Genomic DNA, 21,339 nt, shown 5'->3' on the forward strand with positions numbered 1-21,339 from the left:
TTGTCTTTTTGATTCTAGGTATTCTGATAGGTGTGGGGTGATACCTGACTGTGGTTTTGATTTGTATTTCCCTGATGGTCAGCGATGTTGAACATCTTTTCATGTGTCTCTTGATAATTGTAGGTCTTCTTTGGAAAATTGCACATTTCTTAATCAGATTGTTCTTTGCTGAGTTGTATAAGTTCTTTATATATTTCAATATTAATCCCTTATCAGATAAGCAATTTGCAAATATTTTCTCCCATTCAGTAGGTTTCATTTTCATTTTGTGGATGGTTTCCTTGGCTGTATAAAAGCTTTTCAGTTTGATACAATCCCACTTGTTTGTTTTTGCTTCCGTTGCCTTTGCAAGGACCTCATTTTTATTTATTTACTTATTTTTTAAATAATGTCTACACCCAACATGGGGTTCCAACTCACGATCCCAAGATCAAGAGTTACTCTACTAACTGAGCCAGGCATGTGTCTCTGCAAAGATCTCATTTTTAAAAATGAAATATTAAAATTAAATATGGGAACAGTTTGGGTACCAAAAACTACAGCAAAGGTGAGAAAGAGTCCGGGATCCATCAGTTACATATTGCTACAAGATAACTAGAAACATCATAAATCCTGGAATTGTTTCTTTTTACAGGAAATAAACAAGATGAGGTCAAAGACAAATTTAGACACTTAGGAAGGCATCTGTTGGATGAAAGCCAACAGAGGGCCATGGATTCCTGAAGTACAAAAAAAGACATCACTCCAGAACAATAGCACAAGCAGAAACCAGGAAGTGGCCGTGTGCCCAGCATCTCAGCTGACCCTGAGCAGGTGTATAAAGGGCTCCCAGTCCAGAAGGCTCCACACCTGAACACCTGTCCTCTGCACCTGCTCCTTTGACCTGATCCACCCTCAATCCACAAGAACCATGAGCTGCTGTGGCTGTTCTGGGGGCTGTGGCTCTGGCTGTGGGGGCTGCTGTGTCCCCGTCTGCTGCTGCAAGCCCGTGTGCTGCTGTGTGCCAGCCTGTTCCTGCTCCAGCTGTGGCTCCTGTGGGGGCTGCAAGGGGGGCTGTGGCTCCTGTGGGGGCTCCAAGGGGGGCTGTGGCTCCTGTGGGGGCTCCAAGGGGGGCTGTGGCTCCTGTGGGGGCTCCAAGGGGGGCTGTGGCTCCTGTGGGGGCTGCAAGGGGGGCTGTGGCTCCTGTGGGGGCTGCAAGGGGGGCTGTGGCTCCTGTGGGGGCTGCAAGGGGGGCTGTGGCTCCTGTGGGGGCTCCAAGGGGGGCTGTGGCTCCTGTGGGGGCTCCAAGGGGGGCTGTGGCTCCTGTGGCTGCTCCAAGGGTGGCTGTGGCTCCTGTGGCTGCTCCCAGTCCAGCTGCTGTAAGCCCTGCTGCTGCTCTTCAGGCTGTGGGTCATCCTGCTGTCAATCCAGCTGCTGTGTCCCCTGCTGCTCGCAGTCCAGCTGTTGCAAGCCCTGCTGCTCCCAGTCCAGCTGCTGTGTCCCCTGCTGCTCCCAGTCCAGCTGTTGCAAACCCTGCTGCTCCCAGTCCAGCTGTTGCAAGCCCTGCTGCTCCCAGTCCAGCTGCTGTGTCCCCTGCTGCTCCCAGTCCAGCTGCTGCAAACCCTGCTGCTCCCAGTCCAGCTGCTGCAAACCCTGCTGCTCCCAGTCCAGCTGCTGCGTCCCCATTTGCTGCCAGTGCAAGATCTGAGGCTATGTCCATGGACCTCAAGTGGCCCCCACAGATCTGGGATCTCTAGGAAATGACCAGCTCTCCATACCAAAGCCACTAATTGCAGATCTAAATCCATCTTTTCCAGAATGGGCAGCCCAAATCTCCAGTCCCAGTGGGGTTGCTCCCCCAGATAATGAAAGAGAAGTGCATCTAGTCTTACCTTTTGTCCTACTTTAAATCCCCTGCCTCATTTGCCTTGGAGAAAAGTACTTTCCTCCCCCCTCAACAATTACAGTCCCCTCAAGACAGATCCGCAGAGTCATTACCCTCTGCCCCACACGTGGGACTTGGCTGAGCCTGGAAATACCACCAGGTCAGTGACTGGAGTCCAGGCTTGGGAGGTACGCCCTGTTCTCCCCTGCCCCACACGTCACCGGGCTCAGCTGTGCGCCTCCTTCTGACTCCCCTGTGCTTCTTTCACCTAGGAAGGTCCAGAGTGGACCCTGTGACCTCACTAAATAAACACATTTCTAGCTCAAGCACTCTCTGTCTCCATGATGCCTCTTTAATAGATATTCCAGTGACAAATTAACAAACACCTGCGCATCGCCGATGAGAGTAGAAACAGGTGCAATTATTTTTTCTGAAGACGACTTGGCAATATTTACACCAATTTCACTATTGTCAGTATTATTTTACTTGCTGTGGGGACATTATTCAATGTAATTATCAAAGAGAATGAAATGCAAAATGTAACAATTGAAAAGAAAAAGCAAAATGATCATTATTTACAGATGGTTCCATTGTACAACTGGAAAAAAATAAAAACAAGTCAAATGAATAATACTCAAAATGGAAGTATTTGGATAGAGGGCCAGGCGTGTAATTAACATGTGATATTAATGTCTCTCTATTCGCATATAACAGACAGAATTATGATAAAAGGAAGCCCACCCACTCAATAGGAGGCTTGTAAGAAACACTTTTAAAAGAAAAGCTGCACTTCTGGTGCTAAAAACTGAAACTGTCCAGATGGCCACTAATAGCAGGAAAGAATGTTTATTTGTGATATAGTCACTCAGCGAGCCACTTCGTGTCAATGAGAACCCTACAGACACAGTGTTGAGAAAAGGAAGCCAGACAGGGGCACCTGGGGGCTCAATTGGTTAAATGTCTGCCTTCGGCTCAGGTCATGATCCCAGGGTCCTGGGGTTGAGCTCCGGATCGAGCTCCCTGCTCTGCGGGGAGTCTGCTTCTCCCTCTACCCCACCACTCACACTCACTCACTCTCTCCCTCATATATAAAAGGTTAAAAACAAGAAGAAGTCAGACAAAGGGATATATATTTTATGACTACTTCTATATGAAGCACACATGCGAAAACAACAACAAAAAACGCTTATCTATTTCACCAAAGGTCAGGATAGGGGTCCCTTTAGTGGGAAAGTGGCTGGGAGGGCGACACAGAGAGTTTCTATGGTCTGGTGATGAGCTATTTCTAAATCTGAGTACTGGTCACATGTGTATCCCATTGGTGGAAATTCAGCATGCTGCCTTACGTTCATTTTTCTCCATGAATTTGTATTTCAGTAAAATTTTTCATGAAAGTCTTTAAAAATCTATGTGAAGAAAGCTGGAATATACTGAGACACAAACAAAAGAATAGATAATTCTTATTTTAATAGGAAGTTTTAATATTTTAATCAAGTCGATTCTCCCTAAATTAATCTAGACATTTGATCTGAATAAATATACCAAGAAAGTATTTTAAGTAGCTTTGCTGGTTGTAACATTTATACAGAAAACAATAGCCATGAAAATGCTAAAAAGGAAGTGGGCCTGATATCAAAACTTACTACAGAGTATGATAATTCAAACAACCTAACATAAACACATGAAAATCCAGTAGATAAATATAAAAGGAAAGAGATACCAGAAACAGAACCAAACATGCATGAAATACCTACATGAAAAAGATAGCATTTTAAATTCATAAGAAAAAATATTGTTCCATATATGGTGTTAAAACAATTATGTAGGATCTAAGAAAATTAAAATTGGGTGCTTACCTCACCTCTTAATCCAAAAATAAATTCCATACAGAGTATGGGATAAAGACATAAACAGAAATAGAAATAAAAATAAAAATAATTAAAAGTAAATAGGAATTTTTTAAGTAACATTATAATAGAATAGTTCTTTCTAAGTAATTTCTAAGTTCTTTCTTTCATGACATAAAATTCAGCTGTCCACTAAAGAAATGAGTGATAAAATTTGGTATAAAAGAAAAATAAATGAAAATACCTGCATGGCAAAAGGAAAAATTTCTAACAATGTCAACAGATAATTAACAAAGAACAATCTGATGTCTGAGGTGCTGGCATCTGTCTTGTCTGACACACAGAACTGACTAGAATGGTGGCTTTGTTTAGAAGCCACTCAAAAAAAAAAATAGCCACTGCAAGCATACACGATCACATGACACATTAACGCCACAGTTCCAGAGCAGATGCCAGGGGGTTCCAAAGATTACAGGCTTCTGAGAAACAGGGACAAAATGTTTAGAGATTTTGGGATGACTGAGAGCACACACACACAAACTCCAAGAAGACACACATCCTCAGAAAAGGTTTGAGAGGTTCCAGAACCTCTAGCTAGGCTAATCAGTGAATGTCACCCACTGTACAAAGCCAGTCAGTAAGACTGGGAGGGGCCGTTGGTTATTTAAATAACGAAGTCTCAATGACAACAATAAAAATGCAAATCATACAAAGAAACAGGGATACATGGGACAACCAAATGAATAAAATAAAACTCTAGAAACCAACCAACCCTAAAGAAATAAAGATCTATGAGCTGTCTGACAAAGAGTTTAAAATAAATGTCATAAAAAGGCTCAATGAGCTAGAAGAATGACAACTGAATGAAATCAGGAAAATAATGTAAGCACAAAATGAGAATATCAACAAAGAGAAAAAACATTTTTCAAAAAAAAATAGAACAGAAATACTAGAGCTGAAAAATACAATAATGGAACTGAAAACATTTACTAGAGGGATTAAATGGAAACCTTGTGAGTTTGAAGACAGGTTGTTGAAATCAAATCCGAAAAGCATGAAGAAAAGTGAAGAGAGCCTACGGATGTGTGGGTCGTCATGAAGGAGACTGATATATGCATTGTGGGAGTCCCAACAGACGCTGCAGAAGACAAAGAGGCAGAGAGTTTATTTGAAGAAATAATGGACAAAAACTTCTAATCTGAGGAAATAAATAGACGTATAAATTCAAGAAGCTAAAAGAACTCCGGTCATATTAAATCCAAAAAGATCCACATTGAGATACATTACAAACTGTCATGCGCAATTTTTCCCTTAGAACATATTTCTTGAAGGCTATTTGCTAGGCAAATGGGTATATTCATTAAGTGCAGATAAATATATATTTTGAATTGCTGATTTGTTTTTGTTTTTTTTTAATTTGACAGAGAGAGATCACAAGTAGGCAGAGAGGCAGGCAGAGAGAGAGGAGGAAGCAGGCTCCCCACAGAGCAGAGAGAGAGGGGGAAGCAGGCTCCCTGCTGAGCAGAGAGCCCGATGCGGGACTCGATCCCAGGACCCTGAGATCATGACCTGAGCCGAAGGCAGCAGCTTAACCCACTGAGCCACCCAGGCGCCCCGCTGATTTGTTTTTGATAAGCAGTAACCCCACATAGTAAATATAACACACTCTATTGCAGCTGTGCAACTTATCACAAATTTAATGTCTTAAAACGACACCAATTTATTATCTTACAGTTCTGGGGATTGGAAGACTCACCAGGTCTAAATAAAGGAGTCAGCAAGTCTGAGTCTCCCCTGGAGGCTCAAGGGAAGAATCCATTTCCTTGCCTTTTCTAGTTCCTAGGAATTGCCTCTGTTCCTTGGCTCATCCCCAACCCCCTTCCATCTTTAAAGCACATCACTCCAGTCTCCAGTTTTGTGGTTATGTCTCCTTCTCTGGCTCTCAAAGGACCTTCATATAAAGATTCCCTCTCACAAAGACCTTGGTGATTCCACTGGGTATGCCAGGATTATCCAGCATAATCTCCCATCTCAAGACTGCTAATCACATCTGCACAGTCTCCTTTACCATGTGAGGTAACATATTCATAAGTCCCAGGGATTAGGACATCCTTGGGGGACTGGAATCCAAACCACCCAGGACATAGGATTTGCCCTGGGAATGGATTAGGAGTGAAGGGAAAGGAACAGAAGAATAAGCACTGCTAAAGATGAGTTTATAATATATAAAAATTAAAAAATAAACTTTCATGAGCTATCATGAGCTATCAATATTTTCATGAGCTATCAGTATTTACAATAAACAGAAGGATCAAGAACCTAAACTTATAAATTAGAAGAAAAAGAATATGAAAAAAATGCTATAAGCACATATATCTAAAACTATTAAAAATGTAAATAACTGCATTTGTATAGAAAGAATAAACTTTAAAAATAGATTTATAGGAGTGTTCATAGAGAATTACCAATATGAAATACAATGTCACTAAAATTAAAAATCCAAAATTCCAGTTAAACAGAAAAGTACATACAGATACAGGAGGGTAATAGTAAAGGAAATTAATTGGAATGCAGTATGGAAAAATATTTAAATATGAAAAAACCCTTAAGACACATGAAGACTAGAATGAAAATGTTCAATATATATCTTATGTGAATTTTGGAAGAAGAGTACAGAGACAGTAGATAAAATTCAATATTTGGACACAATAATCATCCAAAATTAATAAAAGGATGAATTTCATATTGGATAATCACAAATCTAAAGCATGACAAATAAAAATATAAGTAAATCCAAATCTAGTCCCATCATAGCAAAACCTCAGAATACAACGTAAGTAAAAAAATCTTAAAAGGTATCAGAGAAAAAAATTAACTTATAATTCAACTGACAACAAACTTCTCAATGAAACGGCAAGGAAGTAAACAAAGTGGGGAGGGTTCAAATACTAAGCAGGAAGTTTTCAACCTAGAATTCTATATCCAGCTAAATTATCGGCCAATAATTAAGTATAAAATAAAGATACTTCCAGCAAAATTCAGACTGATGGAACTTACCCACCAGCAGACCTTCGCAGTAGTAACTTATTATGAATGTAATTCAGGAAGAAGGAAATTAAACCGAGAGGCAAGGAACAGGTTACTAAAGGAAACCATCATGTGAGAAGATATAAATCATGTTGGCTAACAAAAACAAACAGAACCTCTTACACCGCTGGTGGGAATGCAAGCTGGTGCACCCCCTGTGGAAAACAGTGTGGAGGTTCCTCAAAAAGTTGAAAATAGAGCCACCCTATGACCCAGCAGTCACACTACTCGCTATTTAGTCAAAGGATACAAACATAGTGATTCAAGGGGTCACATGCACCCCAATGTTTATGGCAGCAATGTCCACAATAGCCAAACCATGGGAAGATCCCAGACGTCCCCTGACAGATGAATGGATAAGTAAGATGCGAGATATATGTTACTCAGCCATCAAAAGAACGAGGTCTTGCCATTTGTGTTGACACGGGTGGAACTAGAGGGTATTACGCTAAGTGAAATAAGTCAGTCAGAGAAAAACAAATACTACATGATTTCACTCATGTGTGGCATTTAAGAAACAAAACAAATGAACACAGGGAAAGGGAAGGAAAAATAAGATGAAAATTGAGAGGGAGGCAAACCATAAGAGACTCTTAACTCTAGGAAATACACTCGGGGTTGCTGGAGGGGAGGGGCGGGGGGAAGGGTAGCTGCGGGACAGGCATGAAGGAGGCACTGGACGGAATGAGTGCTGCGCGTTATATGCAACGGACGGATCACTACATTCTACCTCTGGAACTAGTTTTTAAGAAGTGAAAAATAAAAATCTTGCAAAATCAAAAAAGTGTACAAAAAGATTCTTCAGTGGGTAAGTGGGATCAATAAGCTTTAGACTCTACTTCAGAACTAGAATTGCTTTGCCTTTAGTAATGCTTTAACCTTCATTTATTCTCACTCAGATAAGTTGGTCCATAGTGGAGAAAGATCTGAAGTCGTACAGTCTCTGATTTTAGAATCCTGATTTCCTGTGGTTTTTAGAAAACTGGTACCCATGTACTGAGTCATCCGTGCATATGCCACACAGATTCTTCTGTGTTTGTGTAGAGTAGGGATTGAGTGTCATGACTTCTCCCCGATCTTTGCTCTCAACTGACTACCTTCCGTCCTATTTCACGGAGAAAACGGAACCCTCAGAAAGGACCGCCGTAGCTTCGTGACCCACATCTACTTCCCATAGCTCCTGTGCCGGTCACCTGGCCCACCTCCTGGGATAGCTCATGAACAGTCCCTGCTCCCGCCTAAGGCCAGCCCCAGCCCAACTTGTCCCTTCTAGTCCATTCAAAGCGTCTCTCCAAGACTCTTCTCCACGCACCTGCATCACCTAGGGAAGCACTCCGTCATTATCATCCATAAAATAACTTGACCTGGGAAAGTTCTGGAGGCGGGTGGTGGTGGTAATGGTACAACACGAATGCACTTAATACTACTGACTGTTGGCTTGAAAATGGAGAAGATGGCAAATTCTAAGTTTTGTGTTTCATTGTTTCCACATTTAAAAAAACGGTGTTATTTTTCACATCTTAAACTCTTGAATCCACTTCTCTCTCAAACTATTGTCCTACTTCCCTACTCGACTTACCAGGACGGCCTTTGAAAGACTTAGGTTCACCGTCTCTTCTCTCCTCACTCCCACACTTCCTCTCGGGAAACGTCGTCTTAAAAGTCTACTTTATCTAACACTCAAGCAAAAATATACTCTGGTCTTTTGGGTTAATATCTTCTTTCTGTATATTTTCCTGTTTATTTTCAACATTCCTGTGCCATTACATTTTGTAACTGTTCTCTTAACAGATTTTAAAAACCCTGAAGATTTGTCTTGGAAATGATGAGCTCGATTCTTTTTCACTGGGATCGTGGATGTGCCTGGCTGGGATTCTTCTCTCTTTGATGTTTCCCACTCACCACGTTTTTTCCTTGCCCTCCCTTTCTTTAACGTCCTCAATTGTATTAATCTAATTTTTCCTTCCTTCTTTCCACCCCCACTGAAAACTCCAGGATTTTTAAGAAAGTGTGTGATTTATTTCTGTTGATTCGGGCGTGGGTTTCAGTTGTGTGTCAGGAGAAGTGTTTCTGGGTGATTAGAGACAAGAGGTCGAGCACCCACAGCATTGCCTTCCCAAACATGGGAGCCTGAGCGGAGAGAAAAGCTACTGCCAAAACCAGTTAGTGTAGAAGCAGCTGCTGTCCTTGCCGAACACGTCCACACAGCCCTCACTGGGGCATGACCAGCCATGGACACAGGACAGGACCACCAGCACCGCTTTTTACAATGCCAAGTCTTGGTCATACGTCCCTGCCCTCAAGAATGGCAGGTCAGGAGAGAGAAAATTGACCATTCTGCCTTTTATCCTGGAAGACAGCTTGGCCTCTGGATTTCCCAAATACAAGAGATGGTTCCAAAACATGCCAAATGGTGTTAAAATATTCTTTTAGCCATTGCCTTTAAATATTAAAAGCAATTCATGGTCAGAGGACAAATTCACGAGGCAGACACGACATTCTCAAACATGAATGCACCTACCAACACAGACTCAAAATACAGAAAACAAAAATGGGAGGATTATAAGGAGAAATGGATACACCGACAAACGTCTCTTGGTAATTAGGAGAAAAATAAAATGTTATTAGTACAATTAGAGAAAATTCAAATCGTCCAACTAAAAGGATGTATCCCCGGAATATATATTGAACACAGCACCCAACAGTGAGATAACACACATTCTGTTCTCAGAGACGAGGCGCATTAGTCAAAATTAACCGTATTACTGAACTGGACCCATTTTTGCACAAGCCCTTAAAAAGATGTCAAAATGCAAAAACCAACGGGATGAATTTGCCCAAAAGACCTCATAAGCGTCCCACCCCAACAAATAAGGATGTGTACAAAACAAAGCAACACGACAGTCAACCAGATAGAAAGTACTTCTCCACCGTCACAGCTCGAGCTCCACCGTCACAGCTCTGAGCAGGTGGCAAGTACCGGGCGTTGCTGCTGCAACAGAAAGCCTTATAAGCTGTGTGAAATATCTCCACCAACTGGAAACCATTACCTGCGATTTTCTTCAACAAAGTGAAACCATATGAAAACAGTGCCGGCTGTTGGATAGCACGTGCTGTTGGTCAGAGAAGTTTGCACAGGTACCGGTCTGGGACTGCCGGCTGCCCTCAGAAACATGAGTACACATGCCGACACCATGTCCATGCAGCTCACGGCCCCAGTCACCCCCAAACACAGCTGCCTCCAGACTCCCTGAAGGCACCCCCTTCCCATCCTGCTGAGGTCGTCCGTCCGTAACTGGCAGATACTGACCTCACATGCGACTGGCATTTTTTTTGTAAAGAATCTAAAGGGAATGAAATGATCTGCCAGGGGCGCCTGGGTGACTCAGTGAGTTAAAGCCTCTGCCTTTGGCTCAGGTCATGATCTCAGGGTCATGGGATCGAGCCCCGCATCGGGCTCTCTGCTTGGCAAGGAGCCTGCTTCCCCCTCTCTCTCTGCTGCCTCTCTGCCTACTTGTGATCTCTGCCTGTCAAATAAATAAAATCCTAAAAAAAAAAGAAAGAAAGAAATGATCTTCCCAATTTAAGGCAGCTCCAGCCTTGCAACATGGGTTCAATGGTGTAAGAATTCTGAAGTATATTTTCAAGAATTCACAAGAGAAGTCTGAACACAAACAACATGCAAACGTTACTTGAGTACAAAAGTGTCTCCTGCACTGCAGTTTGGAAATACGTTGTAGACAATCCAATTAAGAAGTGAGAACGCACTGGATCCTGGATAGAACAAAAGCAAAGCAAACCTTCTACCGTCTTCACGTGTATTTGTTAAGGAACTGACGGAGACTTCACGAAATTAACAGAATGGGAGGTAAGTGTGATAACGTCAGGTGTACATTACTCCGACCGGAGACACAGGCGACAGCAAAATTCTCACGTCACACCATGAGCAGAATCCGGTAACAGGAGGTACGTTTCAAACAGAAGTACTGAAGGCTCATGAATTATTTGATCACCCAATTAAGATACAGTAGCGAAGCAGAAGTATCTTAGAAAAGATGTCAGCCTCCTGCTGATTTCACGTGAAAATGCTGAGCAGCCAGAGACGCCGCTGAGCGCGCCACAGGCCACCGCGCGCAGGATGTCACGGCGGCTGCGGATGGAAGGAGCTGATGGTAGGAGAACGTGAAGTCACGCGCAACACCGTGCGGAAATAGAAATGCCGGCGCCCGGAGGTGGGCCGCACGTGCACGAACACCTTTGACACCTAGTAACTGCCGCGACAGTACCACGAGGGCAAAGGAAACTTCAAGACCCAACAATCAAGAAAGAAACCGGGAGCATCAGAGCGACGAGAAACCCCTGAGATGTCTTTGTGCTCTCTCTCTGGAAAACAAAATCACGAGACTGTTGCCATAGGAAGGGCCACCAAGTACCCGGCCAAAACGCAGAGTGGAAGGAAGGAGCCTGGGGTCCGGAGGGGCGCTCGGGCCATCAGTTCAATGAAATCACGTTACTTTCCTAGACTGGACTGTGTGGTCTTTGCCAGCTTCTTTAAATGTCTGGTCTGTTATGACGTCCATTATTATTATTGTTATTAAACTACAATAAATACACACCCTTCCTCCGAAATCAGAGGAAGCACACAGGTCTTCTTAAAGTCAAGAGTTTAGGCTTCAGATGAGGCCGGCGCTCCATCAGCCAGAACATTCTGCGGGACATGTCCCCTACGGCCCGCCTGGGAAAGCTCAGGAGGACGACAGGGCACCGCGTCCCGGGGGCCCCCGGATGTGCACCTTCCCCCTAAAGCCTTTGGACAAGGAATCCCCAAATCCCCCAGGATAAACACTGTTCTTAAAAAATCCAATTAAACAAATAAAAGTCCGGTAAGTAAAATCCTAGCACTCTAGATCGTGTGCCGCCCAGAAACCATAGCAAGCCTGGATACCTCAGAACAACTGTATGAAACATTCAAGGGACAGCCTCCTCTGCCCGTGAACTGCTCGCGGGACGGAGGAACACGGCGCGCTCTCCGGGTCTCTGCTGGCGCGCTTGGTGACTGGGCGGGGTCCGGCCAGAGGCCGATGCCTGACAGAGGCTCCTGCGTGTAAACCCAAGACCCCGCGCGAGTCTGGGGGCTCGGGGGACCTGGAGCAGAGACTCAAGGTTTTATTCTGTTTCCTTTCTTCCCTGCTTTTCCGTATGTCGGAGGCGGGGGGCCTCCCCCACGGCCTCCCCAGCCGGGCCCACGATAAGCGCAGCAGAGCAGAAGGAGGGAGACCGGCCTCCGCACAGAACGGAGACCTCATGGTGAGGTTCACCTAGAGAGACCCCCCACCGCCCCCACCTGCCCCGCTCCCACCCACACGGTCTCCGCTCCCCACCTATGGAGCCTAAAGCGGTGCCGCCAGCCCACACGCACCCCGAGCGCTTTCCCTGCTCGTGGCCTTGGCACCGCTCCTCCCGACACGCACGCCTTCCCGAATGCTGTTTACCGGCCTCACCTCCAAGGCTCCTGTGGAGGGGAGCCTGGGGGGCTCAGCTCGTTGAGCATCTGACTCCTGCTTTTGCCTCGGGTCGTGATCTCAGGGTCAGGAGGTAGAGTCCGTGTCAGGCTCTGTGCTGAGCGTAAAGCCTGCTTGGGGTTCTCTCTCCCCCTCTCCCTCTGACCCTCCACCCCTGCACTCTCTCTCTGCCCCCCCAAAAGAATATTCTCTTGGCCAAACCCCCAGACACACACCCAGGAGTCCCCTCCCAGGAGCAGCCCCACCCGCCGGGCGCACAGGGAACAAGACAAAGCCTTCACCTCCCGCCACCGACCCGGCGTGGCGTCCGCAGGGGGCTGACAGCTTCAGTGCGGCCACGTGGCAGCTCGCCACGTCCAGGACTGGTCTCTGTTAGCCTGCTGCTAAGCATTCACCCTTCTCAGGTGGGCCAGCCTGGGCCACAGCCCCCGCCTGCCAGTCTGAGGTCACTGGGTGCCACCCAGCAACCGATCCTGGCCCGTGGCCATGCGGTCTCCCGCAGAATGCGGGAGCACTGGCCCCCTGCACTGCCCGGGCGCGCAGGCAGCCTGCCCATCTCCTCTCCACAAGCCGCGGGGCTTCTCTCTCCGGCTGTCCTCCACGTCCGCCGCAGCTCAGAGCCCAGCTCTCCCAGCACACCCCAGCTTTGGGGAGAACTCCACACAGGGCCCCCAGGCCTTATCTGAGGTCCCACCGGGGACAGAGGGAGGGGGAGGGGGCTGCAACCCAGGCCCGACTGGGAAGAGGGGGTCGCTGTGGGGCACACTCTCGTGATCCTGGGACACTGCCAAACAACGTTGGAAAAATGTTCAGGCATCTTGAGCAGAAAAACAAACCTCTGCCCAAGACGGGACAGAATGAGCAGAACACCACCACGGCGGGTGAGAGCACGCGGCTTCTGGGAAGGAGGAAACACAAGGAACAAAGGGCCAGGGGAGGCAGTGACAACAAGGAAGTGACCATGTGTCCAGCATCTCAGCTGACCCTGGGCAGGTGTATAAAGGGCCCCGGCCCAGGAGGCCCCACACCTGAACACCTGTCCTCCGCACCTGCTCCTCTGACCTGATCCACCCTCAACCCACCAGAACCATGGGCTGCTGTGGTTGTTCCGGGGGCTGTGGCTCCAGCTGTGGGGGCTGCGGCTCCGGCTGTGGGGGCTGTGGCTCCGGCTGTGGGGGCTGTGGCTCCAGCTGCTGTGTCCCCGTCTGCTGCTGCAAGCCCGTGTGCTGCTGTGTGCCAGCCTGTTCCTGCTCCAGCTGTGGTTCCTGCGGGGGCTCCAAGGGCGGTTGTGGCTCGTGTGGGGGTTGCAAGGGGGGTTGTGGCTCTTGTGGGGGCTGCAAGGGGGGCTGTGGCTCTTGTGGGGGTTGCAAGGGGGGCTGTGGCTCTTGTGGGGGTTGCAAGGTGGGCTGTGGCTCCTGTGGGGGCGGCAAGGGGGGTTGTGGCTCTTGTGGGGGCTCCAAGGGGGGCTGTGGCTCCTGTGGCTGCTCCCAGTCCAGCTGTTGCAAACCCTGTTGCTCTTCAGGCTGTGGGTCATCCTGCTGCCAGTCCAGCTGCTGCAAACCCTGCTGCTCCCAGTCCAGCTGCTGCAAGCCCTGCTGCTCCCAGTCCAGCTGCTGTGTCCCCTGCTGCTCCCAGTCCAGCTGCTGCAAACCCTGCTGCTCCCAGTCCAGCTGCTGTGTCCCCTGCTGCTCCCAGTCCAGCTGCTGCAAACCCTGTTGCTGCTCTTCAGGCTGTGGGTCATCCTGCTGCCAGTCCAGCTGCTGCAAGCCCTGCTGCTGCCAGTCCAGCTGCTGCAAGCCCTGCTGCTCCCAGTCCAGCTGCTGCGTCCCTGTCTGCTGCCAGTGCAAGATCTGATGGCACAGCCCACCCAGGCTCCCGCTAACCTCCCCCAGCCGCAGCGTGCGGCGAGGCCGCGGCCCCACCCGGCCCCGGAAGCTGTCGCCCTCTCACCCTCCTTCCTCCGCGTCCCCGTCTCCAGCACCGGAAGCTCCGTTCCGCGTGATGGGCCATGGCTCTCTCTGCTGTCCCCCGAGAGAGTCTTACCCAGAGGAAGGCCATATTCTAATGCTGACCCACAGTCCCACAAGAGGCAAGGGGCCCCTTCCAGGCGCTGACCCCATGCTCAGGCTTTACCAGTGATGGGTCAGCAACGTCCCCCACGGGCCCCGCACTCCGGAGAGGCACGGTCTCATCACGTCTGAGCTGCCTCCTCCCACGGACAATGTACAGTCCAGAAAGGCTCCTTCCTTCCCAACATGTTGCCGTATTTGTCTGTTAAAATACACCAAAATCCCCTTTCAATAAAGTCATCATTCACCACGGAACAGCTTCGTTTCATTCGGTGTGACTCTTTCACTGTGGTCTCCTCACTGCGCACAGATGAACAAGGAAGGCCCCTGGCAATCAGCTTGGGGAATCGGCAGGTTCTCCAAGTGTCCTCCACCGCCCGGAGGGTCCTCCACCGAGGTTTTGGCATGGGGCATCTCAGGCTTGGTGAGGGGGCACAGAGGTCCAGGCTCCAGGTCAGGACACGGGGCTGGAGTCTTACACCGGTGACCGTCCAGCTGTGGGACCCCCCTCCTGTGGCAGTGACCTTGGAGTGTTGGGGCCGGCAGCCTCTCCGTCCTGCTGCCCCGGCCCAGCGGAGGCTGGGAAGCACTGTCCAGGCTCCCTTGCAGCTCTGGCTGCAGACCGGATCAGGCTCAGCCCACCTGCCTTTGCCTTCTCATGATGTTTGGACAGAAAACAAGGCCGGAGTGACAGGACTTCTGGGACCTCATAAGGTGACATTCACAATATCCCCCGATCGATGGGCCTGGTGCTTGTCAAAGTGCAGGGCCTGGATCTGGATGTGGCGGCCGCCGGTCTTCCGAAGCACCCGCACTGCGGTAGCGGGACGGCGCCTCCCCAGAGACGTCCTGTCCTCATCCGTGCGCCTGGTGCACCTGCTCCGCGGCAAAGGGGGCCGCACGGTCCTCGTCAGCTGGCCCCAGAGAGATCGTCCTGGGTTACCCACTATGGGGTCCTGAAATGGGGCGGGGGCAGCAGCTGAGGCAGCGTGAGGGCTCCCCTGGCCACTGCTGGCTCGGGAGACGAGGCAGCGGTCATGACCAAGGAAAGCCGGCGGCTGCCAGAAGCCAGAAAAGGCAAGGGGAAGCTGCTCCCCGGCGTGTCCACAAATAAACATGGCCCTCCAATGCCTCAATGCTCACGTGAGGAGGCCCGCCGTGGACTCCGACCCAGGACCGGCGAGGTAGCTGTGCGTTACGGCAGCCCCGGGAGCCAACCCAGGTGCAGAACTGTCTGTTACCTGGGAGGAAGCCCAGTCTTGGCGTCTTGGGGTCCCCGTGGCTCTGGCACCCAGAATGAAATGTAAGTACGGGGTGTGCGTCCCCTTCTCTGAGCTACACCAGGTTTCCTCCTGGAGTGCCAAGACCCCGAAGCTCGTGCCTGTTTGACTCGGTCCCGCGACGCCCACAGAGTCCCCAGAGGGCCGGCGCTTGGCCAGGGGTCCCTTGACCCAAGGGCAGACACGGGTTGCCTCAGCCGTCCCTCTGACCGCACGCCTGTCCCTCGGAGATGGCAGCGGGCCGAGCCACTCATACCCACGTCCCTGCACGGCCCCCCGGAGCGAACCCAGCCACGACATTTCATACCAGCGAACTCTCACTTTAAGAAATGCAGAAAGAAGCTCTCAGGCGGGAGAAAAACAATCCCATAAAAACACGGATGTGCGGGAAGGAACAGAGAGCCCAGGCCCGGGAACATACGGTGAGGGCTCGTCACAGACGGAGTCATGTTCCCAAACTTTCATGCACTGAAGCCCAGCGCCCCGTGTGAGGGACGGTGCATCTGCGGAGGGGACTGTGAAGGGGCAGCCTGTCTGCGGAGGTCACTACAGTTGAGTGAGGCCATAAGGGCAAGCCCCAGACCTAATAGGACTGGGGTCCTTATGGAACAGGAGGAGACACCAGATCTCCCCCGCTCTGTGCACAAGGGAAAGCCGTGTGCGGACACAGCGGGCCAGGGGCCGGCGGCAAGTCGGGAAGAGAGGCCTCACCTGAAACCAAGCTTCCTCTGGGGCGTCCGGCCTCCGGGGTGGTGAGGGGTGAATGTCTGTTCTTGAAGCCCCGGCGCGGCGCTCTGCTCTGGCAGCCCCAGCAGAGACGGTGACGGATGAGGGAGACGGCGGCTCAGGGTCTACACTCGGTCCGAGGGAGCCAGCAGGACGCAGTGGGGCTGATGCACCCTCGGGCCCCGGGACAGGAGCAAAGCGCCAAGCGTGAAGGCAGGCTGTGTGTGTCAAGGAAGGGACAGGAAATAAGTGCCCAGACACAAAAGGAAATTCAAAACCAGGAAGTAGATTAGCACCAGCACCGGGTGAAAGGTCAACATAAAATTGATTTCCCTTATACGCCAACAACACTTAGCAGAGCGCGTCACCCAGACGGCCGCGGGCACGTGACAAAATGCTCCCCATCCCAGGGCATCAGGGAAAACACATCAAAACCGCAACGAGATTCCCCGTGGCGCCTGTCAGAACGGCCGAGCGAGTCGGGAAACGCCAGGCGTCGGCGAGGATGCGGACGAAGGGGAGCCTCGTCCCTGTGGGCCGGACGTGAGCTGGGGCAGCCGCGCGGGGACGCGGCGGGGAGGGGCCTCGGGGAGGGGACACGGAGCCGCCCCCGCCCCAGCGGTTGCGCGCTGGGGACTCACCCAAAGGATACAAATGTAGCGAAAAGGAAGGGCACGTGCACCCAAATGTTTATAGCAGCAACGTCCACAACGGCCAAAGTATGGAAAGAGCCAGAGGTCCACCGACGGGTGAACAGATACGAAGACGTGGTCCATAGGCACAATGGAATATTACTCAGCCGTCAAAAAGGAGGAAATCCTGCCGTTTGCGACGACGTGGATGGAACCGGAGGATATAATGCTCAGTGAAATCAGTCACTGGGGAAAGACAACAACCGACTGATTTTACTCAAATGTGTAATGTAAGAAACAAAACAGAGGGTCACGGGGGAAGGGAGGGGCAAGGAAAACAAGGCGAAATCAGAGAGTGAGACAACCCGTAAGGGACCCATAAGTCTCGGAAACCAACGGAGGGTTGGAGGGGGTGGGGATGGGGGCTGGGGGGCTGGGGGGGGCTTTGAGGAGGGCACGCGATGCAGAGGGCACGCGATGCAGTGCGCACTGGGGGTTACTCACGACTGAGGAATCACCGACCTCTACTCCCGAAGCTGTAACAGGCTCTCTGTTGACTCTACTGAACTTAAGTCAGTCATAACGGGGCGGGGGGAGTACATTAAAAACCTGCAGCATTTATAATCCATGTCCCCAAAATCATATACCTAGAAATGTAAGACATGCAAAACATTGCACAAAACTTCTAAAATGAAAATCACGAAACGTCTCTGGGAGAAATTAAAGAGGGTTTGATGAGCAGAAAGCAGCCTTGTATCCACGCGCTGCACTGAAGACCATGATTTCCCCCAAATTCGTCAGCACGTGCCATCGCGGCACTGAAAGCCCAGCGGACGCTCCTGTTGTCCCGAACTCCGAGAGGCTCGATCCTGAGCCTCCCGAGGGTCACACCAGCAGAAACGCCCTGCGGACCCGGGACAGGCTGGAAGGGAAGCCTGGTGCCCCCACCACGGTGCAGGCCAGCATCCTGCCAGAGGGGGGAGCGCTGGGAGGAAAGGATAACACCAAAGCGCTCCGGGCCCCACAGACTGCGGGGCTTACGTTCTACACAGAATTAGGAGCCACGATGTGGGAAACGTGGGGTGAGGAGCGTGGCCAGGGGCCCTGCGTGCTCTGCCGTGCGGAACCAGAAAATACAGCTGATGTGATTTGTATGCGTCAGAAAAGTGCATTTTCAGATCCAGGGTAAGCCTGGAAAGAAGAGTACAATGAGGTCGACACCCCACAGGAGCAGCAAGGGTAAAAATCGGGTTTTCTGTCCGTGGAGAGAGAGGACGGACCCCACGGAACTCGAGGCGTGAAATGGGGCGTTTAAGCCTGAATAGTGACGCAGGAGATGTGGGCGCCCTGAATGTCCAGCTAAAGGACAAGTGTGGACAGGCTAGTTTTTTAAAATGAAACAAAAAACATTTAAGTTTTTTTTACTTATTTGTGTAAGAGAGAGAGCACAGAGCAGAAAAGAACATGAGTAGGAGGAGAGCGGCAGAGGGGAAGCGGGCTCTCCGCCGAGCAGGGAGCCCCATGCGGGCTCGATCCTGGGACCTTGGGATCCTGACCTGAGCTGAAGGCAGATGCTTAACCACTGAGCCACTCAGAAGTCCCTAAACAAACTTTCTTAAACCCTGCTACAAGCAACACCCGTAGAAATAAAGCCACAGACACGTCTGTCGACAACAAAGGATAGGCAGATAAGCAACTTGCAAATACAGCATTGGGCCAGGATTTCTCCACAGGGAAGGGACGGCGGCCACGGGCGAGCATGGGGCTGCTGGGCCGCACCGCACCCGCCCGGCCCGAGAAGGAGACAGGACACCCAGCGCCGGACCCAGGTCTGTGCCCGGCCGCTCCCGGGCCGGTGCTCCAGAGGGAGTACAGCTCCCGCGGAATGACGGTAATGATGAGCGATGGACACAGGACAGAGAAACGGGAGGAGACCAGAGCACACACTGTTCAGACAAGGACCCCCCGTCCAGTTCCCCGCCTCATGAGAAATGCCAAGTAAAACCCAACCATGCTGTCCACGCACACCGGGCGGGAGCCGGCGAGCGAAAGCCCGGCCAGAGCGCACGCAGGCAGGGACGTGAGCGGCCAGAGCCCCCGGATGCAGCGGATAGCCGTGGGAGCTGCCACGGGCCCTGCCGCACTGGGTGCCACCCGCCAATGTGGGACGCTGTCCTGCGAGGTAGCGACTCTGCCCTGGGTGCCCCCACAGTGGAACCGAGCCTCAAGCCTCATGGGTCCCGTGCAGGGATGTCCCCAAGACGCCGTGCACAGTGGCCCAAAGCCGGACCCACGTGTGCGCCCACAGCAGATGGGACACACGAGCGGAGGCGTCCATCCCTTCGAGGGGGTGCTGCTAAGTGGTTAGAAGAAAAGGGCTCGGGGACACCATAAACACACGCAGAGTGGGGTCGGCGAACACGTGGCCTAGAACTCCACAGACATCAACGTTCGTCAGTGGGGGCACAGGTCAGCACAGCGGGTCTTTGAGGGGAGGGCTTGCCGTTTGCGGAGGGGCTGTGGGCTCCGGGTTCGGGTGGGGGCCGCTCGGCACCAGACGCAAGCAGTGGGGGCTGCGCAGGGCTCCCTTTGCGGAGCGTCCTGGTCTGTGGGCTCGCGGGTTTCCCGTGGGGCCGGCACGCTTCACGGAAGCACAGTGGATTCAAAAGCAGATGCCGGGCGAGCGCTCCTCTGCTTCTGTCCTGAATCCCCGGGAAAACCCACGAGTCCGTTCAGCAAGTTTGTGGGGCACCTGTTACGTCTCAGGGGCTCTTCAAGGTATGGGGAAGACAGGAGGATAGAAGGTCCGTGCTTTCACTGAGCTCCCCTGCGGGGCGGGGGGCGCGGGGAGGCCCAACGGCGAGAAAGGGCGGCAGGCGGAACAGAAGGTTCGGGAACGGGGCGGGTGGGCCAGGAAGGAAGGAAAGGGCCAGGCCGAGCGGGGTGAGCTGAGGAACGGCGACATTTCCGGAGTTAAGACCCTGCTGAGACCGTGTCACTTGAGCAAAGGTTGGACGGAGGTGAGGACATCGAGGGTCAGACAGGGCGGAAGCCCCGGGCGCGAGCTGGGCTGCGGGCGGGGCGCCAGGCGGGAGCTGGAGACTCGGGAGCCAGAGGGGCCGTGAGAGAACCCAAGGTCCCAGAGGGGATCAGGCAGGTCTGGTCTCGCAGCCCGAGGACACGGGGTCTGTCGTGAGTGGGACGGGCCACGCGGGAAATATGTAGGGCAGAAAACTGACAGACCGGCAAGCACACGAGGGTCCCATGGTGACAGCAGGCTGGTGAGGGATGAGGGACCCAGGACCCAGGCCTCACCGGGCAGGTGGAGCGCCCAGGGTAGAAGCCGGCAGACGCTGGGTGAAGCAGAGCACCGGGGGCCGCCCCAGCCTGGCAGACCCCGCTTCCAGGCACCCCCCCTCCCCCCCCCGCCGCCAGACCGCAGGAGCCCCTACGGCCTTAGGGTAGTGCAGACAGCCCTGTAGGGACGGAGGGCCGGGCGGGAACACCAAGTCCTTAAGAGAATAATAAAAATTTTTAAATCATGCATTTGTTGCTTCGACTAAAAAAATTAATTTTAGTATACTAAATAATAAAATTAGTCTAAAAATTAATTGGAAATTAGCAGTCTAAATCTGCTGGAAGGAGCCGGATTCTGGGCAGTAAATCAATGAGCCCTGACTGCAGGCCACGGGCCCCTCCCCGAAGGGTCGCTGAGAAGCCAGGCCCATGGGGACGGGGCCATGGGGGCCATGGAGGCTCCTCTCCCCTCGAGGCCCACTCATGGTCAGCATGAAAGACAGGTGACCAGCTCCTAGGAATGCCAAGAAGCAGAACAGGCCAGAGCTCGGTTTCTAATTATAGGGGCCACGGAGAGCGGAAGACACCACATTTAGAACGTGGTGCAGCCAGAGCCAGTGAGAGGCACAGGGAGAAAGTCACCAGTCGGCAGGAATGGCACAACAGGAACCAGGAAGTGACCGTGTGTCCAGCACCTCACCTGACCCTGGGCAGGTGTATAAAGGGCTCCCAGCCCAGGAGGCCCCACACCTGAGCACTGTCCTCTGCACCTGCTCCTCTGACCTGATCCACCCTCAACCCACCAGAACCATGGGCTGCTGTGGCTGTTCCGGGGGCTGTGGCTCCAGCTGTGGGGGCTGTGGCTCCAGCTGTGGGGGCTGTGGCTCCGGCTGTGGGGGCTGCGGCTCCGGCTGTGGGAGCTGTGGCTCCGGCTGTGGGGGCTGTTGCTCCGGCTGCTGTGTCCCTGTCTGCTGCTGCAAGCCCGTGTGCTGCTGTGTGCCAGCCTGTTCCTGCT

The 21,339-nt window shown here is 51.5% G+C and overlaps 1 protein-coding gene across 1 annotated transcript in view; it reads right to left on the reverse strand.

Moving 5' to 3' along the window:
- The window catches only part of LOC116599991 (CLK4-associating serine/arginine rich protein-like), a 42,451-nt gene extending 28,390 nt beyond the window's left edge, over nt 1-14,061 (reverse strand). Inside the window, exons 1-2 of the mRNA XM_032359924.1 lie at nt 13,724-14,061; nt 13,403-13,603 (exon numbers count right to left, since the gene is read on the reverse strand). Coding sequence (XP_032215815.1) covers nt 13,403-13,603; nt 13,724-14,061 — 539 coding nt within the window. The remainder of the gene's footprint in view (nt 1-13,402; nt 13,604-13,723) is intronic.
- Nucleotides 14,062-21,339: the final 7,278 nt, after the last annotated feature.

Source organism: Mustela erminea, chromosome 9 (assembly GCF_009829155.1).
Source record: "Mustela erminea isolate mMusErm1 chromosome 9, mMusErm1.Pri, whole genome shotgun sequence".
NCBI classification, from domain to species: domain Eukaryota; kingdom Metazoa; phylum Chordata; class Mammalia; order Carnivora; family Mustelidae; genus Mustela; species Mustela erminea.